General features: G+C 40.2%; 1 protein-coding gene across 1 annotated transcript in view; it reads right to left on the bottom strand.

The window, feature by feature from the left end:
• Positions 1-19,002, bottom strand: part of LOC126473716 (general transcription factor 3C polypeptide 4-like) — a 377,574-nt gene that overhangs the window by 172,277 nt on the left and 186,295 nt on the right. The window contains exon 2 of the mRNA XM_050100961.1: positions 17,320-17,452. Within this exon, the coding sequence (XP_049956918.1) occupies positions 17,320-17,452 (133 nt within the window). The remainder of the gene's footprint in view (positions 1-17,319; positions 17,453-19,002) is intronic.

Below are 19,002 nucleotides of genomic sequence, written 5' to 3'. Positions count from 1 at the left end.
GCTTTAAGCTCCTCTCTAACTCACATATTCTGCTTTTCAACATGCATTTTCCCACAGCTCTTATCACGTAAACTGAAGAAAAAAAAATATACCCTCTTTTTTCATGATTTACCTTTCTAAGCGTCTCCCCATCTTAAAAGAAATTTTAAAAAATAGCACTTTCTTCAACATTATGCTAGCATAATGACATAGCTCTTACAGAAACCATAGAAACTTGTATATTGCATTGGTGTCATATTATTTATGGTTTTCTGAATCTTCTGTAAATTTGTTTTGAATACAATAGTCTCCTTTGCTTTCAGGATGATATTTCAGGATTTTTTCTCCGAAATAAAGTATGAACTGATGCGCATATATATATTTCAATTATAAAAATTCATTAGGCTGATTAAGGAAAGCTTTATGAATAATAACATCAAAAGAACTATCAATGAGTAGACAGTTAACCATATTGCGAAGTGCCATAGAAATCATAACTATTATGAAAACGAAAATTGCCACTCAGCATACAGCAGAGACGCTAGGTCACAGATTGGCCTCCCTGTACTCAGCATTTCTGCTATATGGTGAGCGGCAACTTTTCTTTTCGTAATATTGCTACACTCCAGCCTGAATTTTCTGTCGTTTGAAATCACAACTACTGTTTTAGTTAATAGAAGATTAAACACTCAAATAGGAAAGCATGCACTAGAAAAATAATTTTTTGTGCCATCACCTAAAACTGCGGACACCAGAATAATCCTCGTACTGATCTTCAGTTAATTACCTTTACACTTATCATACTAATTCCACACATGCTGTTTTGCACTATACCAAAATCAGTTTTATGTATGCAAAGGAAAATTCGCTCAAGAAAACTGTAAAACTATGAGGCAGAATTGTTGGCAGAGTTTACTTTTTTGGGGGGCAAAATAGTATTGCCAAAAGGCACATGTAACATTGCATGACATTATTCTGTCTTTCGCGTCATTTAGTTCCTTTCTCAGGGCGGGGAGAGAACTGAGTAGGGGAAGTTTAAAATGGAAAGGTGGGTCACTCAGACCAAAGGACAAGAAAAACACGCCGGCCCAATATATCCCAAGTAGAAGTTCGGAAAGGTTCGACAGTGTCGTACTTTCGTGTGTGCCTATCAGCAGTACTCATATTTCATCTCCTGAAAATAAATACTAGCCAGCAATTCTCTCTCTTAAGTTTATAAAAATGGTTTTATGTTAGATGGATGAATGACCAAAAGATAAACAAGTTTGTTAAAAACTGGAACAAGAAGACTGCAACGCATTTCACAGCAAAGAAAGGAGGCACTAAGAATCAGTAACTACAGTGGGAAAAGTGGATACAGACCTAAATTCAAAGGCTGAACACACTACCTCATAGTTTAGAGCCTCTAGGATCTTTAAATGTGACTAAATGGTTTAATTATAAAACCAAATCACAAATTAAGAAATGCAGCCAGAACTTATCCACTATTTCAGTTATAATGAATGGTTTTGGAGTCTTGACTGATCTTGCTATGAAATTCCTGAAATTAAGGTAAACAAATTAATTCTTCGAAGGGATTTTGGGATTGCAGCCAGTCATAGTAGAATTCATTCCAAGACATCTCAATTGGGTACCTGCCAGTCATCTTTAGGTGAGCCATCAAAGACTGACAAAGACATTCTCCATTCCACATTATATAGCACGCTGACAGTATCACAGCCCATCCATCAGAGTCACGGTGACCGAAGGACCACTCCACTCTGTTGCAGCGCCCTCACTGGTGGAACTACAAGGATATTCTGCCATCTTTGTCTGGAGTAAATCTCGGAGATGATGGGATTCCCTGCATTATCCAGCTGGTAGCCGCTTTCACAGTTCATTAGATTTTCTGTGATGCACATTTCAACAGATTCTTTTACAAGAGCCCCAAAAAGAGGTTTCTGTGGCCAAAATCAATGTTTTGTCGCATTTCACTGAATGTCCGTTGGAGATAAAATGTTCCGCAATTGCAGACTTGCTGGGTTGTAGAAGGCAAGTGCAACGTTTATGTTCTGTGCAAGTTCTTGCACTGTGCATATTGTTTGTCCTATATAGGCCGTACCAAACTGGCGAGGTACTTTGTAAATTCTCACCTTCCGCAGTAACAAGTTATCCTTCACTAATCCCAGCAGGTCTAAATCTTAGATGGAGGGCAGAAAATCACTTTCACCTGAAAATTTCTATGGATTCTTGCTATTTTGAAGGTAATATTTCCAATGAAGGGAGAAAAGCTCAAGACTTTGCTGGCACATTCTCCTCTTTATCCAGCTCCCGGTTCTTCATTTTAGCTGAGGATGCCCTCTTAATCTGCTGGATTGAGTATCCATTGTCTCTGAACACTGCTTAAATGTGCAGGCCCCCTTTACATAAACTATCTGCCTCCGATACTGTACGGGCCCTGTACACAAGGGTTTTAAGCACACTCATGGTTTTGTATGGGTGACAGCAACTTGAAGAGCACAAGTACAAATCAGTGTGATTGGGCTTACGATAAGCAGAATGTCCCAGAGAGCCGTCACTCTCCCATCTAACCAAAACATCTAGTAATGGGAGACAATCGTCATTCTTTAATTCCATAGAAAGTTGTATGTTCTCATTAATGGAGTTTAGATGATGTAAAACTCCATTAACTTATCTTCTCTGTGAGGCTACACTATGAAAATATCATCCATGTACCTCCAAAAACAGTTGGTTTAAGAAATGCTGATTTAAATGCTCTTTTCTCAAAATCATCCCTAGAAAGATTAGCCACCAAGGAAGACAAGGGGCTGGCCATGCAGACGCCGTCATTCTGTTCAAAATATTTGTGGTTAATCATAAAAAAGGTTGAGGAAAGAGCGTGCTGAAATAAAGCAATGATGCCCAACTGAAACTGTTTACCAATTAGTGCTAAGGATACTGCAAGAGGTGTCCTTGTAAAAAGAGAAACTACATCAAAACTCACTAAAAGATGCGAACTACTTAGGCGGATACGCCCCAAGCCTGCTGATGAAATTTGCTGAGTTCGTTATACAGGATGTTACAAAAAGGTATGGCCAAACTTTCAGGAAACATTCCTCACACACAAATAAATGAAAGATGTTATGTGGACATGTGTCCGGAAACGCTTAATTTCCATGTTAGAACTCATTTTAGTTTCGTCAGTATGTACTGTACTTCCTCGATTCACAGCCAGTTGGCCCAATTGAAGGAAGGTAATGTTGACTTCGGTGCTTGTGTTGACATGCGACTCATTGCTCTACAGATTTTCTGTGAACGTTTGGGCAGGCATTGTTGGTGATGTCTCGATTGGGCCCCACGTTCTTCCACCTACACTCAATGGAACACGTTATCATGATTTCATACGTGATTCTCTACCTGTGCTGCTAGAACATGTGCCTTTACAAGTATGACACAACATGTGGTTCATGCACGATGGAGCTTCTGCACATTTCAGTCGAAGTGTTCACACGCTTCTCGACAACAGATTCGGTGACCGATGGATTGGTAGAGGCGGACCAATTCCATGGCCTCCGCGCTCTCCTGACCTCAACCCTCTTGACTTTCATTTATGGGGCATTTGAAAGCTCTTGTCTACGCAACTCCGGTACCAAATGCAGAGACTCTTCGTGCTCGTATTGTGGACGGCTGTGATACAATACGCCATTCTCCAGGCCTGCATCAGCGCATCAGGGATTCCATGCGACGGAGGGTGGATGCATGTATCCTCTCTAACGGAGGACATTTTGAACATTTCCTGTAACAAAGTGTTTGAAGTCACGCTGGTAGGTTCTGTTGCTGTGTGTTTCCATTCCATGATTAATGTGATTTGAAGAGAAGTAATAAAATGAGCTCTAACATGGAAAGTAAGCGTTTGCGGACACATGTCCACATAACATATTTTCTTTCTTTGTGTGTGAGGAATGTTTCCTGAAAGTCTGGCCATACCTTTTTGCAACACCCTGTATAATGTAGACATTTGCCAACCAATGGTCTAAGCAAGAAAGCATGATGTTTGGCTAAATCATACATGGGGGCATCAATATTCCTCACTACAGGCCATAAAAGAAGACCTCCTTTGTGTGCTTTAAGAAGGCCATACAGTCTTTGTGGTACGCTGCCATGTGGTCTTCCCTTTATTGAAAATATTTCCTTCAAAATAGTAAGAATCCTTACTAATTTTCAAGTGAAAGTGATGTTCCACCGACCATCTAAGACTTAGAACCTGTCGGGATCAGTAAAAGATGACTTGTTACTGCAGATACAGTACATACGATATTGCAGTGCCTGTGTTATTCTGATTACAATGCAAATTTTCTTCGGACATGCGTGCATGTCCGGAGAAACGGGCACTGTTGCAACCTCAGCCATTACAGAACACATCACATGAATTCGCAATTGTGAACAAGGACTACCGTCAGCTGTAGAACGGGATGATGACAACGAAAATGTGTGCCGAACTAGAACTCGAACCCGAATTTTCCGCTTATCACAAATCCGTGTACGACTCACAGCCTGACCCAAACTTCCGTGTGTCTACAACCTGTACTCATACATCCATTGTGTATATTCCCATACAGGACAGACGTTGTACTTGAAGAGTCGCTTGCCCGGCATCTGCAGATAAATACGATACTGCAGTGCCTGGTTTATTTTGATTATGATGGAAAGTTAGGAACGATACTGGGCAAGCAACTTTCAAGCACTACGTCTGGCCTGTATGGGAATACGCATAATGGACGTTCGAGTACAGATTGTAGATGCACGGTTGATGACATATGGAAGTTTGGGTCTGGCCATGAGTCATACACGGATAGCCAAATGGTAAGGCGACTGCTCGTGAGAAGTGAGAAATTCGGGTTCGAGTCCCAGTTTGGCACAAATTTTCACTGTCGTCATTCCATTCTACAGACGGTGGTAGCCCATATTCACAATCGCAAATTCAGTTGATGTGTCTTGTAACAGCTGTGCTCGCCACAGTACCTGTTCCTTTGGACATGCATGCATGTCCAAAGAAACTTTGCATTGTAGTCTGAATAACACAGGCACTGCAATATCGCGTTTATCTGCCGATACCGGGCAAGTGACTCGAGTACAATGTCTGGTCTGTACAGAAGTAAGCAAAATGGATGTACAAGTACAGATTGTAGACGCACGGTTGGCAACATATGGAAGTTTCGGTCTGGCCGTGAGTTGTACACAGATAACCAAATGGTAAGGCGACCACTCGTGACAAGCAGGAAATCCAGGTTTGAGTCCCCAGTATGGCACAAATTTTCATTGTCGTCATTTCATTCTACAGCTGATGGTAGTCCTTATTTGCAATTGCCAATTTATTTGATGTGTTATTGCAGAAGTTACATTAAGTAAAAACAGACAAAGAAGTTAGACAAGACAATTATAGGTAACATCAATAATAGTGTTGCCACTTCCAGTTGATGGAGAGATCATTTAGACTATTAGAGATGGAGTACATAAGCTCAAATACAGCAATGATGGGAAAGTAAATCTGCTCTGTCCTTCTCAAACAAACTGTTATGGTATTGACCTCCACAAATTGGAGTCACTGGACAGACACACAAACACACCTTGATGTCTGACAGTTTATTGGTCTTTCCAGGACCTTATCTGTTGCTCAGCAACACCTCTGCTGTGCATGGTACCTCATTATATACTTCACGATTATGTTACTCTCATTTGTAAAATTTGTGTGATCTTTTTAAAAGATTTGTTTTTGAATGTCAATGAGAATCAACTTCTGAAACTTAAAAATTTTCTGGCAAATTAAAGGTTTGAAGAGATTTCGGAATTGCAGCCGGTTGTTGTAAACTTCACTCCATAATATTTCTACTAGACAACTGCCAGTCATCTTCAGGTGAGCCATCAAAGACTGACAAAGACATTCTCCGCACCATCTTACACAGTGTGCTGATAGTATTGCCACGCATGTGATAGTCACAGTGACAGAAGGACCACACTGCCCAGTGGCAGTGCCCTCACTGGTAGAACTGCAAGGATCAGCTGTCTTCGGCGTAGCCACTTGCCACAGTCATGGGAGTATTCTGCCATCTGCATCTGTAGCAAATCTCGGAGATGACACAATTTCACGCATTATCCAGCTGGTAGGCACTGTCACGATTCATTAGACTTCCCACAATGTGTATCTCATAGGATTCTTTTATAACGGAGTCCCAAAAAGATGTTGCTGTGACCAAAACTAATGTTTCACCACACTCCATTGAATGTCCATTGGAGATGGAATGTTCCACAATTGCAGACTTGCTGGGTTGCAGAAGGCAAGTGCAACATTTATGTTCTGTGCAATGTTCTTCCACCGCACGTGTTATTTGTCCTATATAGGCCATAGCACACTGGCAAGATAAACTTGCACTACAGTTGATAAGCTTTGTGGAGTATTATATTTCGTAATTATTCAGTGAGTATAAGTTCTGAAGTACTCTGTGTATTTTTGATATGGGTACAATTAAAGTTTCACCAAAGTTCAATTGCCAAGAAAAAATTTGTAGTCTTCAGCTGAAAGAGTGCTCTGCTTGAAATCTCTGGGCAGAATTACAGTACATGCACAAAAAGTGAGATCTATAACAGTTACTGGCCAGTTGGCTTTGAAGGACCACCATAAGAATAATTATTGTAAAGGTTTGGAAGTAACAGTGTTTATAATTTCATGTGCATGTAGTTAATAGTGTTTCCCATACTGTATTGGACTAAAATGCTCAGCCTTGATCTGAGTCTACTGATAAATTAGTTTCTAGGTCCTCACACAAATGGTTGAGCCAGATTTACATTCCATATTACAACCGCAGCATTAATGAAGTCCAACTGCCAGCTCTCTAACATTTGTTTGCTATAATAAGCATCTGGCTACAACTATTCAAGCTATACTAGATCCAGGTACCACAAGTCCCATTTGAGTTAACTAATTTAAGGAAGGAAAAAGCTTCTTGAGAACATGAATAACAATAGGAATAGAGAATGTAATTACCTGACAATCATTTCAGGGACAGTATTTTCCAATAATTACAGTGATAACAAAACCTCTTGTCCAAGTTAATGCTGCTCTAGCATTAGAAATTATTTACCTATACAATCATTAGCTTTCTGCATAATATACAGATAGTAGGTGCTACTGAGAGCCAGTTGTTGCAAAAATGGTAAATATTCCTTCTGTGTTGTTCATCTCAAACTGCTGTTACATTGCTTAATAAACTACACTACTGCCTGGTATCTTATTTGCAAAACATCATTTCAGTATCAAGTAAAATAAATAAAAATAATTAAGTATCTTTATGAGCTGTACTAATACTTTGCCTAATTAGGCTGGTGATCATTTCCCTTTGCATAACTGCATTTTACTTTATTACTAATAGAACCCCGGTTCGACTCTTGTTTGTTCTGCTACTGCTTCCTTTCAATAGAAACCTTTACAGAAAGAAAAGTGCAATATCTTTTTCCATTCTGCATGATCTCTGTCAAATAAGTACCCTTCCACAAGTGTAACATTATCAGTATATTGCTAATGTAGTAGTAGCTGGTAGAGTTGTAAAGTTAAATCCTAATCTTTCTTTCACTCTGATGTACATGCTTGCTATTTGACATATCCTGAATTCAGAGGGCAGTCACCCCTCCACACATAAATATTTTATATCTTGGATTTTCAGTAGATGCAGTATATTTTGGCAAAGGCTTCATGTAAGTTAAAAATGGTGCAATGGCAATATTGTGAAAAGAATACATTGCTATTCAGCATAAAGAGGGCAACTACGTCTAATGGGAAAAGCAATCTGTGGGTTGAGGAGATAAGGAGAAAGCTGGGTAGGGAGGAGAACAATAGGAGAGGGTGTAGTGCTGCTCGTAAGAGCATGCAGGGATGTGGTGGGTACAGGTAGGGCTGCTAGGTTGCAGTCAGGAGGTTTGGGAAGGGGAGAGGGGGAAGAGGAGTGGAAAAGAAATAGAAGTGGGGGAGGGGGGGAGACTAGCAGGTGTGTTGGTGTAATAGAAGGCTGTGCAGTGCTGAAGTGGGAGCACATAAGGGGACAAATGGGTGAAGGATAGGGACTAGTGAAGGTTGACGCCATGGGGGTTATGGGGACACAGGATATATTGCAGTGACAGTTCCCACCCACGTAGTTGCGAAAAGCTGGTGTTGGTAGGAAGGAGCCAGATGGCACAGACTGTGAATCAGTCACTGAAGTGAGGCACACAATGTTCCTGAAATCTATAAACCTACCACCCACGATGTCCCATTGTGGCTGGTTGTTGTGCCTCCACCTGTCCTCCTATATAAAAAGACACCAACCGTTTCCTCCACTGACCCTCCACAGTTCCTGTTCTTTTAACACATGCAGTCCTGCTCGTCACTACTGATGCCGCCTTCTTCTCTAATAACATCACTAATGTCCATGGCCTTGCCGCTATTTAACACTGCCTTTTCCAAAGTCCAACTGACTCCAAACCTACAACTTCCTTCCTGGTCACCAAGACCACTATATCCTTCACCTCTGAAGGAATCACCTACTAACAAATCTGTGGCACACCAATGGGCACCTGCATAGCACTATCCTACACCAACCTTTCCATGGGCCATCTACAGGAATCCTTCACAAACACCCACAATCCCATACGAAATGGAGTGAGGGTGGGGATACCCTATCCACATACCTCCAGAACCTCCTCAGCACCTTCTCCACCATACACTTCACCTTGTCCTCCACAACCCAACAAGCCACCTTCCTCGATGTTGATCTCCACCTCCTAGATGGCTATGCCAGTATTTCCAATGCTATCAAATCTACCAACCCCCAGCATCACCTCCTCTTTGACAGCTGCCACCCAGTCCACACTGAGAAAGTCCCTTCCGTACAGCCTACCCCCTATGACTGTCACATCTGTAGTGATGAGCAGTTCGTCTCCAAATTTACCAAGGGTGTCACTGAGGCCTCCTCAGATATAAATTACCCTCCCAACCTTGTACAGAAACAGATCTCCCTAGCTTTTTCTCTCCAGTCACCTACCCCTTCCACATTTCCACTGTCTGGCCACAAAGGGGCACTCCCTATGTGACTCAGAAGGTACGTGTTTCAACTGTATGAGCCACATTTGGAAGAAACATATGCACTAGGCTCGTTGCTTGTCACTGATCGCAGTGTTAGCAGTCGCTCGTTGCAGAAATGCCTGCTTTCGAATGATAAAGACATATAATTTGTGAATTACATATCACTGTTGCATGCAACTACACCACCACACTGCGTGCCCTATGGTAATGGGAGCTGAGGCCAGTATGGTAGGCCCATTCAGGCAGGTTCCACTGGTGTTGCCAAGCGGAAGCAACTAACCATAGTGCACTAATGTGTACTTACACATTCTATATCATTCTGGTTTCATGCTGTAAAAGATTCAGGTCTGTTTATAAAGTATAGTAGCGTGTATTTACAATCACACTGTTAGTATATTTATTCACCTAGTTAAAATTTTTCACATGAATATTATGAACTTTTGTTTTTCAGCCAGCACGCGTACATCAGTCCAACTCATGATGTGGACATTTCATAAAACTATGCGGCCCACTTGACACTGTATCATAATGTGACAGAAGACGGAATTGAAGAACATTTTTTGCAAATACACTATTTGAACTCATTAACAAAGACGTTTAAGAAAAAGTATGCTTAATCAGAAAAGTTAAAAAGAAGAAGAAGAAGAAGTTTAACAGAAAATACATATTGGCAACCACAAAGTCGTTTAATTGTACGTCGAAAATAGTTAACAAAGCAGTAACATTTTACAAAACAACTTCAAATTTTTAATTAAAAATAGGTATCTGAGAAATTTAAATAATCTGGAGATCATGGACTGACTGCACACAATTACAATTTATGAAATTGGACTATTATTTCTTCCAAAGAAATGCAACAGTGAATGCCTTTGTAGACGGATTTAAAAGAAAAGCCCATTTGTTCCCAAAAAAATAAAACTTGTTTCTACAAAAGAAATTAGGGGAGAAAAAGACATAATGTGGTATGATGCAGCACTTTTACACAAGGTCGGCTTAATCACAGGTGAAGGGTATAGTGGGAACAGTATTTTCAATATAGGCAACTCACCATTTGAAAATGAATGGCAAATGAACAAACTTCATTGATTGCAGGAGAAAAGGTTTTGTATGCTGTGGTGAAATTATTTCATCTGTAACACAGTTCTATATCGTCCAACATCATATATCATCTACTAGATTTCTTGGTACAAAGATGACATTTCTTTTCAAGAACAAAATTGACAATTTGGACTAAGGGTGAGATGACTAATAACTCTGGCAAATTTACATGGAACCATGTTACCTGGTCACCAAAAATATTGTCAGTCCAGATTTAAAAGACAACATCTTGCTCTTCCCTGACTCCAGGAGACGACAAACCAATGGAGCTATATTTCAAGACTTGAAATTCAGAAATCCTTAAACGGAAATCATATTCACACAGAAAAAAAAGAAAGAAAGAAATCTGCAAAAGTACATCCAGCCATTAGAGTCTTCTTTTTCAGGTAATATAAACTTGTTGATAGCAGGTTTTGAAAACTGCTTTAGAAATAAATTTATTTTGGAGACACTGCAAAATACATTATATGACTGAGTATTGATCACAAAACTTCATTCAGTTGTTTATCACCAGATGTTTTTGCCAGTTTTCAAGGACATGATTATTCATGTCTGGCAGACCTGTGGATACGTGACACAGAAAACCGTCATGAATTTCAGTAGCTTACTGGAATCAATGTTACAGTAAGAAATAATGATTGTGGTATCAAAACTTGTCAAGACAGTCTGTTATTAATAGTTTGTATTGTTCTCAAAAGTACTGTGTAGAACATTTTGCAATAATACCTCATTAACACACATGAACAATATCCTATAATGCAGCAAAATAGACCAGTATAGAAACACCACTTTATAATCTACACCAGTGGCCATTAAAATTGCTATACCACGAAGATGACGTGCTACACACGGAAAATTTAACCGACAGGAAGAAGATGCTGTGATGTGCAAATGATTAGCTTTTCAGAGCATTCACACAAGATTGGCGCCGGTGGCGACACCTACAACGTGCTGACATGAGGAAAGTTTCCAACCAATTTCTTATACACAAACAGCAGTTGACCGATGTTGCCTGGTGAAACGTTGTTGTGATGCCTCATGTAAGGAGGAGAAATGCGTACCATCACGTTTCCAACTTTGATAAAGGTCAGATTGTAGCCTTGCGCGATTGCGGTTCATCATATCATGACACTGCTGCTCGCGTTGGTCCAGATCCAATGACTGTTAGCAGAATATGGAATCGGTGGGTTCAGGAGAGTAATTCGGAATGTCGTGCTGGATCCCAATGGCCTCGTATCACTAGCAGTCGAGATGACAGGCATCTTATCCGCATGGCTGTAACTGATCGTGCAGCCACGTCTCGATCCCCGAGTCAACAGATGGGGACGTTTGCAAGACAACAACCATCTGCACGAACAGTTCGACGATGTTTGCAGCAGCATGGACTATCAGCTCAGAGACCATGGCTGCGGTTACCCTTGACGCTGCATCACAGACAGGAGCGCATGCGATGGTGTACTCAACGACGAACCTGTAAGCACGAATGGCAAAATGTAATTTTTTCGGATGAATCCAGGTTCTGTTTACAGCATCATGATGGTCGCATTCGTGTTTGGCAACATCACGGTGAACGCACATTGGAAGCGTGTATTCGTCATCGCCATACTGGCATATCACCTGGCGTGATGGTATGAGGTGCCATTGGTTACACGTCTCGGTCACCTGTTGTTCACAGTGACGGCACTTGGAACAGTGGACGTTAAATTTCAAATGTGTTACGACCCGTGGCTCTACCCTTCATTCGATCCCTGTGAAACCCTACATTTCAGCAGGATAATGCACGACCACATGTTGCAGGTCCTGTACGGGCCTTTCTGGATGCATAAAATGTTTGAGTGCTGCCCCGGGCAGCACATTCTCCAGATCTTTCACCAATTGAAAATGTCTGGTCAATGGTGGCCGAGCAACTGGCTCGTCACAATACGCCTGTCAGTACTCTTGATGAACTGTGGTATCGTGTTGAAGCTGCATGGGCAGCTGTACCTGTACACTCCATCCAAGCTCTGTTTCACTCAATGCCCGGGCGTATCAAGGCCGTTGTTACGGCCAGTACGGCCAGAGGTGGTTGTTCTGGGTACTGATTTCTCAGGATCTATGCACCCAAACTGCGTGAAAATGTACTCACATGTCAGTTCTAGTATAATATATTTGTCCAGTGAATACTCGTTTATCATCTGCATTTCTTCTTGGTGTAGCAATTTTAATGGGACCCCATGAACCATGGACCTTGCCGTTGGTGGGGAGGCTTGCGTGCCTCAACAATACAGATAGCCATACCGTAGGTGCAACCACAACGGAGGGGTATCTGTTGAGAGGCCAGACAAACGTGTGGTTCCTGAAGAGGGGCATAAGCCTTTTCAGCAGTTGCAAGGGCAACAGTCTGGATGATTGACTTATCTGACCTTGTAACACTAACCAAAACAGCCTTGCTGTGCTGGTACTGCGAACGGCTGAAAGCAAAGGGAAACCACGGCCATAATTTTTCCCAAGGGCATGCAGCTTTACTGTATGGTTAAATGATGATGGCGTCCTCTTGGGTAAAACATTCCGGAGGTAAAATAGTCCCCCATTCGGATATCCGGGCGGGAACTACTCGAGAGGATGTCGTTATCAGGAGAAAGAAAACTGGCGTTCTACGGATCGGAGCATGGAATGTCAGATCCCTTAATCGGGTAGGTAGGTTAGAAAATTTAAAAAGGGAAATGGAGAGGTTAAAGTTAGATATAGTGGGAATTAGTGAAGTTCGGTGGCAGGAGGAACAAGACTTCTGGTCAGGTGATTACAGGGTTATAAATACAAAATCAAATAGGGGTAATGCAGGAGTAGGTTTAATAATGAACAAAAAAATAGGAGGGCGGTAAGCTACTACCAACAGCATAGTGAACGTATTATAGTGGCCAAGATAGACATGAAGCCAATGCCTACTACAGTAGTACAAGTTTATATGCCAACTAGCTCTGCAGATGACGAAGAAATTGAAGAAATGTATGATGAGATAAAAGAAATTATTCAGGTAGTGAAGGGAGACGAAAATTTAATAGTCATGGGTGACTGGAATTCGACAGTAGGAAAAGGGAGAGAAGGAAACGTAGTAGGTGAATATGGATTGGGGGGAAGAAACGAAAGAGGAAGCTGTCTGGTAGAATTTTGCACAGAGCATAACTTAATCATAGCTAACACTTGGTTCAAGAATCATGAAAGAAGGTTGTATACATGGAAGAATCCTGGAGATACTAAAAGGTATCAGATAGATTATATAATGGTAAGACAGAGATTTAGGAACCAGGTTTTAAACTGTAGGACATTTCCAGGGGCAGATGTGGACTCTGACCACAATCTATTGGTTATGGACTGTAGATTAAAACTGAAGAAATTGCAAAAAGGTGGGAATTTAAGGAGATGGGACCTGGATAAACTGACTAAACCAGAGGTTGTACCGAGTTTCATGGACATCATAAGGGAACAATTGACAGGAATGGGGGAAAGAAATACAGTAGAAGACTAATGGGTAGCTCTGAGGGATGAAGTAGTGAAGGCAGCAGAGGATCAAGTAGGTAAAAAGATGAGGGCTAGTAGAAACCCTTGGATAACAGAAGAAATATTGAATTTAATTGATGAAAGGAGAAAATATAAAAATGCAGTAAATGAAGCAGGAAAAAAGGAATACAAACGTCTCAAAAATGAGATCGACAGGAAGTGCAAAATGGCTAAGCAGGGATGGCTAGAGGACAAATGTAAGGATGTAGAGGCTTATCTCACTAGGGGTAAAATTGATACTGCCTACAGGAAAATTAAAGAGACCTTTGGAGAAAAGAGAGCCACTTGTATGAATATCAAGAGCTCAGATGGAAATCCAGTTCTAAGCAAAGAAGGGAAAGCAGAAAGGTGGAAGGAGTATATAGAGGGTCTATACAAGGGCGATGTACTTGAGGACAATATTATGGAAATGGAAGAGGATGTAGATGAAGATGAAATGGGAGATATGATACTGCGTGATGAGTTTGACAGAGCACTGAAAGACCTGAGTCGAAACACAGCCCCGGGAGTAGACAACATTCCATTAGAACTATTGACAGCCTTGGGAGAGCCAGTCCTGACAAAACTCTACCATCTGGTGAGCAAGATGTATGAGACAGGCGAAATACCCTCAGACTTCAAGAAGAATATAATAATTCCAATCCCAAAGAAAGCAGGTGTTGACAGATGTGAAAATTACTGAACTACCAGTTTAATAAGTCACAGCTGCAAAATACTAACGCGAATTCTTTACAGACGAATGGAAAAACTAGTAGAAGCCGACCACAGGGAAGATCAGTTAGGATTCCGCAGAAATGTTGGAACATGTGAGGCAATACTGACTCTACGACTTATCTTAGAAGAAAGATTAAGAAAAGGCAAACCTACGTTTCTAGCATTTGTAGACTTAGAGAAAGCTTTTGACAATGTTGACTGGAATACTCTCTTTCAAATTCTGAAGGTGGCAGGGGTAAAATACAGGGAGCGAAAGGCTATTTACAATTTGTACAGAAACCAGATGGCAGTTATAAGAGTCGAGGGGCATGAAAGGGAAGCGAAGCAGTGGTTGGGAAGGGAGTGAGACAGGGTTGTAGCCTCTCCCTGATGTTATTCAATCTGTATATTGAGCAAGCAGTAAAGGAAACAAAAGAAAAATTCGGAGTATGTATTAAAATTCATGGAGAAGAAATAAAAACTTTGAGGTTCACCGATGACATTGTAATTCTGTCAGAGACAGCAAAGGACTTGGAAGAGCAGTTGAACGGAATGGACAGTGTCTTGAAAGGAGGATATAAGATGAACATCAACAAAAGCAAAACAAGGATAATGGAATGTAGTTGAATTAGGTCGGGTGATGCTGAGGGAATTAGATTAGGAAATGAGACACTTAAAGTAGTAAAGGAGTTTTGCTATTTGGGGAGCAAAATAACTGATGATGGCCGAAGTAGAGAAGATACAAAATGTAGACTGGCAATGGCAAGGAAAGCGTTTCTGAAGAAGAGAAATTTGTTAACATCGAGTATAGATTTAAGTGTTAGGAAGTCGTTTCTGAAAGTATTTGTATGGAGTGTAGCCATGTATGGAAGTGAAACATGGGCAACAAATAGTTTGGACAAGAAGAGAATAGTAGCTTTCGAAATGTGGTGCTACAGAAGAATGCTGAAGATTAGATGGGTAGATCACATAACTAATGAGCAGGTATTGAATAGAATTGGGGAGAAGAGGAGCTTGTGGCACAACTTGACAAAAAGAAGGAACCGGTTGGTAGGATATGTTTTGAGGCATCAAGGGATCACAAATTTGGCATTGGAGGGCAGCGTGGAGGGTAAAAATCGTAGAGGGAGACCAAGAGATGAATACACTAAGCAGATTCAGAAAGATGTAGGTTGCAGTAAGTATTGGGAGATGAAGAAGCTTGCACAGGATAAAGTAGCATGGAGAGCTGCATCAAACCAGTCTCAGGACTGAAGACCACAACAACAACAAAACATATTCCAGAACCCAGCAACAAACTGACATCAAAAATATAGGGCTATAATTATACACATCTATCAGACAACCCTTCTTGGAAATAGGAATATCTCTCTCTCTCTCTCTCTCTCTCTCTCTCTCTCTCTCTCTCTGAGACACACACACACACACACACACACACACAGTGGGAAAAATTCCATAAAATAATCAGCAGCATGACAGTGCAGATGCAATAAAACATAAGGAAGAATGGGCCTGTAAAGAAAAGACATGTGGGAATGAAACAGCTTTGATAGCAGTGATGAATGACATAGCTTTTACCTCTTGACAGGATTTATTACACAATGACATGCTACAACATGAACTGTAATAAATTTCCAGACTGGTTACTGATACCAAGTGTACCTTTCGAAGTAAGAAACTTTTGTGTTTGCAGAATACCAGTACTGAATGAACGTACCTCTTTCTGCAATAGCATTTCAACATGTAACAATTGTTATTGTTGTTACAAACAGCTAATGTCATTCATTCATGCATGGTTATTAGAAATACTCTCTAAGACAAAAAGAAAAATGACACGCCACAGAGGAATTATTCAAATGGGACAGAAATTGATAGATGTGAAGCATATGTCAGGCAAACAAGTGATTAAAATTTCTAAAAAATTGGATGATTTATTTATGAGAAAGACCTTCACAAACTGAGCAAGTCAATAATATGTTGGTCCACGTCTGGCCCTTATGCAAGCAGTTATTCGGCTTGTCACTGATTGACAGAGTTGTTGGGTGTCCTCCTGAGGGATATCACACCAAATTGCATCATCAAAATCACAAGCTGGTTGGAGAGCCCTTCCCATAACACTCCAAATGTTCTCAGTTGGGGAGAAACCAGTGACCTTGCTGGCGAAGGTAGAGTTCGGCTAGCACAAAGACAAGCAGTAGAAACCCTTGCCATGTACAGATGGGAATTTTCTTGTGGAAATTTCAGCCCAGGACGCCTTGCCATGAAGGGCAACAAAACTGGGCACAGAATATCATCTCTATATCACTGTATTGTAAGGGTGCCATGGGTGACAACCAAAGGGGTCCTGCTACGCAATGGAATGGCAACTTATATCATCAGTCCTGGTTATCAGGTTGTATGGTGGTTAACTATCAGGTGGTAAACCTCTGATGTCCGGGGACATCTCCAGACATGTCTTCATTGGTCACTGTGGGTCAATTCCAAGCTATTCCATCACTCCCCCTCCCCCAAAGGAAAGTATGTTTCTGTTAGGTACTCTGCTCTTGAAATATTTCAACATTTACTTGTTATTATGTTAAACTTCACAGATGAAACCTGGAAATACAGTATTAAATACAAATGAAGTATTTTATAATATAGCTTGGGAACTGACGTGGTGATAGCAATACTAGTATAATATCATCACAAAAGCATTGTGAAACAATGTTTTCACCCCTACCGGTAAAAATATTTTTCTATACACTTCTCGAAAACATCTTGTGTTAAACTAGTTGTTGTCCTACAATAATGGCTTAAGGAACCAAAAAGCTAATAAAGTATTACTGATATCTAAAAAAATGTGTTTAAGATTTTACTATTTACAGCATTCATAGAACTGATGAACATCCATAAAAGACAACATACAGAAGTGTTTGACTTACAAATATATGAATTCCTTTAGATGTCACAAGAGACATTTTATTATCTTCGGACCATGATACTGCAAAATGAGATGTAACTCCTGGAGCAAATGCAATTGTGTTTATTTCTTTGAGTTCCATTGTTTCCTGCAAACTGAGCAAAAAGAAAAAAAAATCAAAATTGGCTTCAATCTGCATATACACTAACTCTTGACATGTGATTAGTTATGAAAAGAAGCAGCAGTACTATGGACGTTTGGTTAATTATGTGTTTCATAGATCATATTCACGATAAACATTATATCAACAGAATACAAACAGAACACACATAATCTGGTGATCCCTGGATGAATATATAAACAAATGAAAATAAAAAAGTGTGGCTACATGTTGGCCAGTTATAATTTTTTTCTATATAAAGGACTAATTATTTCTATTCCAGAAAAGCTTCCTGGTGTAGGAACAGCTGTTCTGGAGAAACACTCTAATATATATTCGAAAACACTGAAGCTATCTGTCTGACACGTTATCTCCATGAGCAGATTCTGAAAGAGTTTTATTGCTGCATATTTCACCCCTTTCTGTGTCAAAGTTAGATTCATTAAATGGGAATAAGGATCATTTTTCCTTTCTAGTGCTGTAATTGGATCATTCCATGCAAAGTGGTCTAGAGATTCATGCATGGCCATGTATTTTGATAAAAAATTTTGTGAACATTTGCAAACATTCCCAATAAACACTTGTAAAGTTTCACAGTCACCAATTCAATATTTGTAGATTGTTTGACACTACAGTTCAGCTTTCAACTCCATCCCTGAGTTTTTGAGAAATTTGAGACATAACATCTCCAGCAATAATTGCAAGAAATAACACTAGGTCATCTTGTACAACTTTTTGCACTCTCTTAAGTGAAATAAATAAATAAACAAATAAAAGATTTTGCAAGCAGTTTCCTTTGGTTTAATTTGATGCAAAGTCAGCTGAAAAAATAAATAATTGTAAAATCAGTGTAAGTCAGACTTTTATATACCTGAAACTTTGTACATAATAATTTACAAATACAAAGTCTAATTATACAAAATTTCATACTCTTAGCGCTTTCCAATAGTTGACAAACTGACGGCAAAGTTGATGATCTTTATAAAAAAAGGTACTTTTAGCCCACTTTTACACAAAAACTTTTGTGCAAACTCTTTAAAACCATTTTCATTTGAAAGACAATGTTCTAAACCAGCTAAGAAACTGCATTTGGTTTTACAATGCGAGCATATAAGGCTCTAAAAAACAATGACAATGTGGAGCTGCATTCAAATTATTCTGCTGGTACCCAAGTTAAATCTGACATCTCTTATTTTGTTCTACTATTGTTTAACATTCATTGGGGAAGGTAATATTAAACGTCATGATGACTAGGAAGTGAGATCACACCGAAACAACTCGAAACACTTCAAAGAAAGGGTGTATTTTCCCACAACTCATCATGCACACTTCAGACTGTTGTTTTGCTATAATACCAACAATGTAAGGAAGAGATAGATTGCTACTCACCGTTAAGACAACACATTGAGATGCAGACAGACACAAGGAAAAGACATGTACAGATCAGCTTTTGGCCAAAGCCTTCTTCAGGAAGGGACACACACACACACACACACACACACACACACACACACACACAGAGGCGCGCGCGCAAGGACACCTCAT

The sequence above is a fragment of the Schistocerca serialis genome, chromosome 4 (genome assembly GCF_023864345.2).
Source record: "Schistocerca serialis cubense isolate TAMUIC-IGC-003099 chromosome 4, iqSchSeri2.2, whole genome shotgun sequence".
NCBI classification, from domain to species: Eukaryota; Metazoa; Arthropoda; class Insecta; order Orthoptera; family Acrididae; genus Schistocerca; species Schistocerca serialis.
Note: the sequence above shows the minus strand (reverse complement) of the source record. Positions and strands in the feature narration are given on the sequence as shown.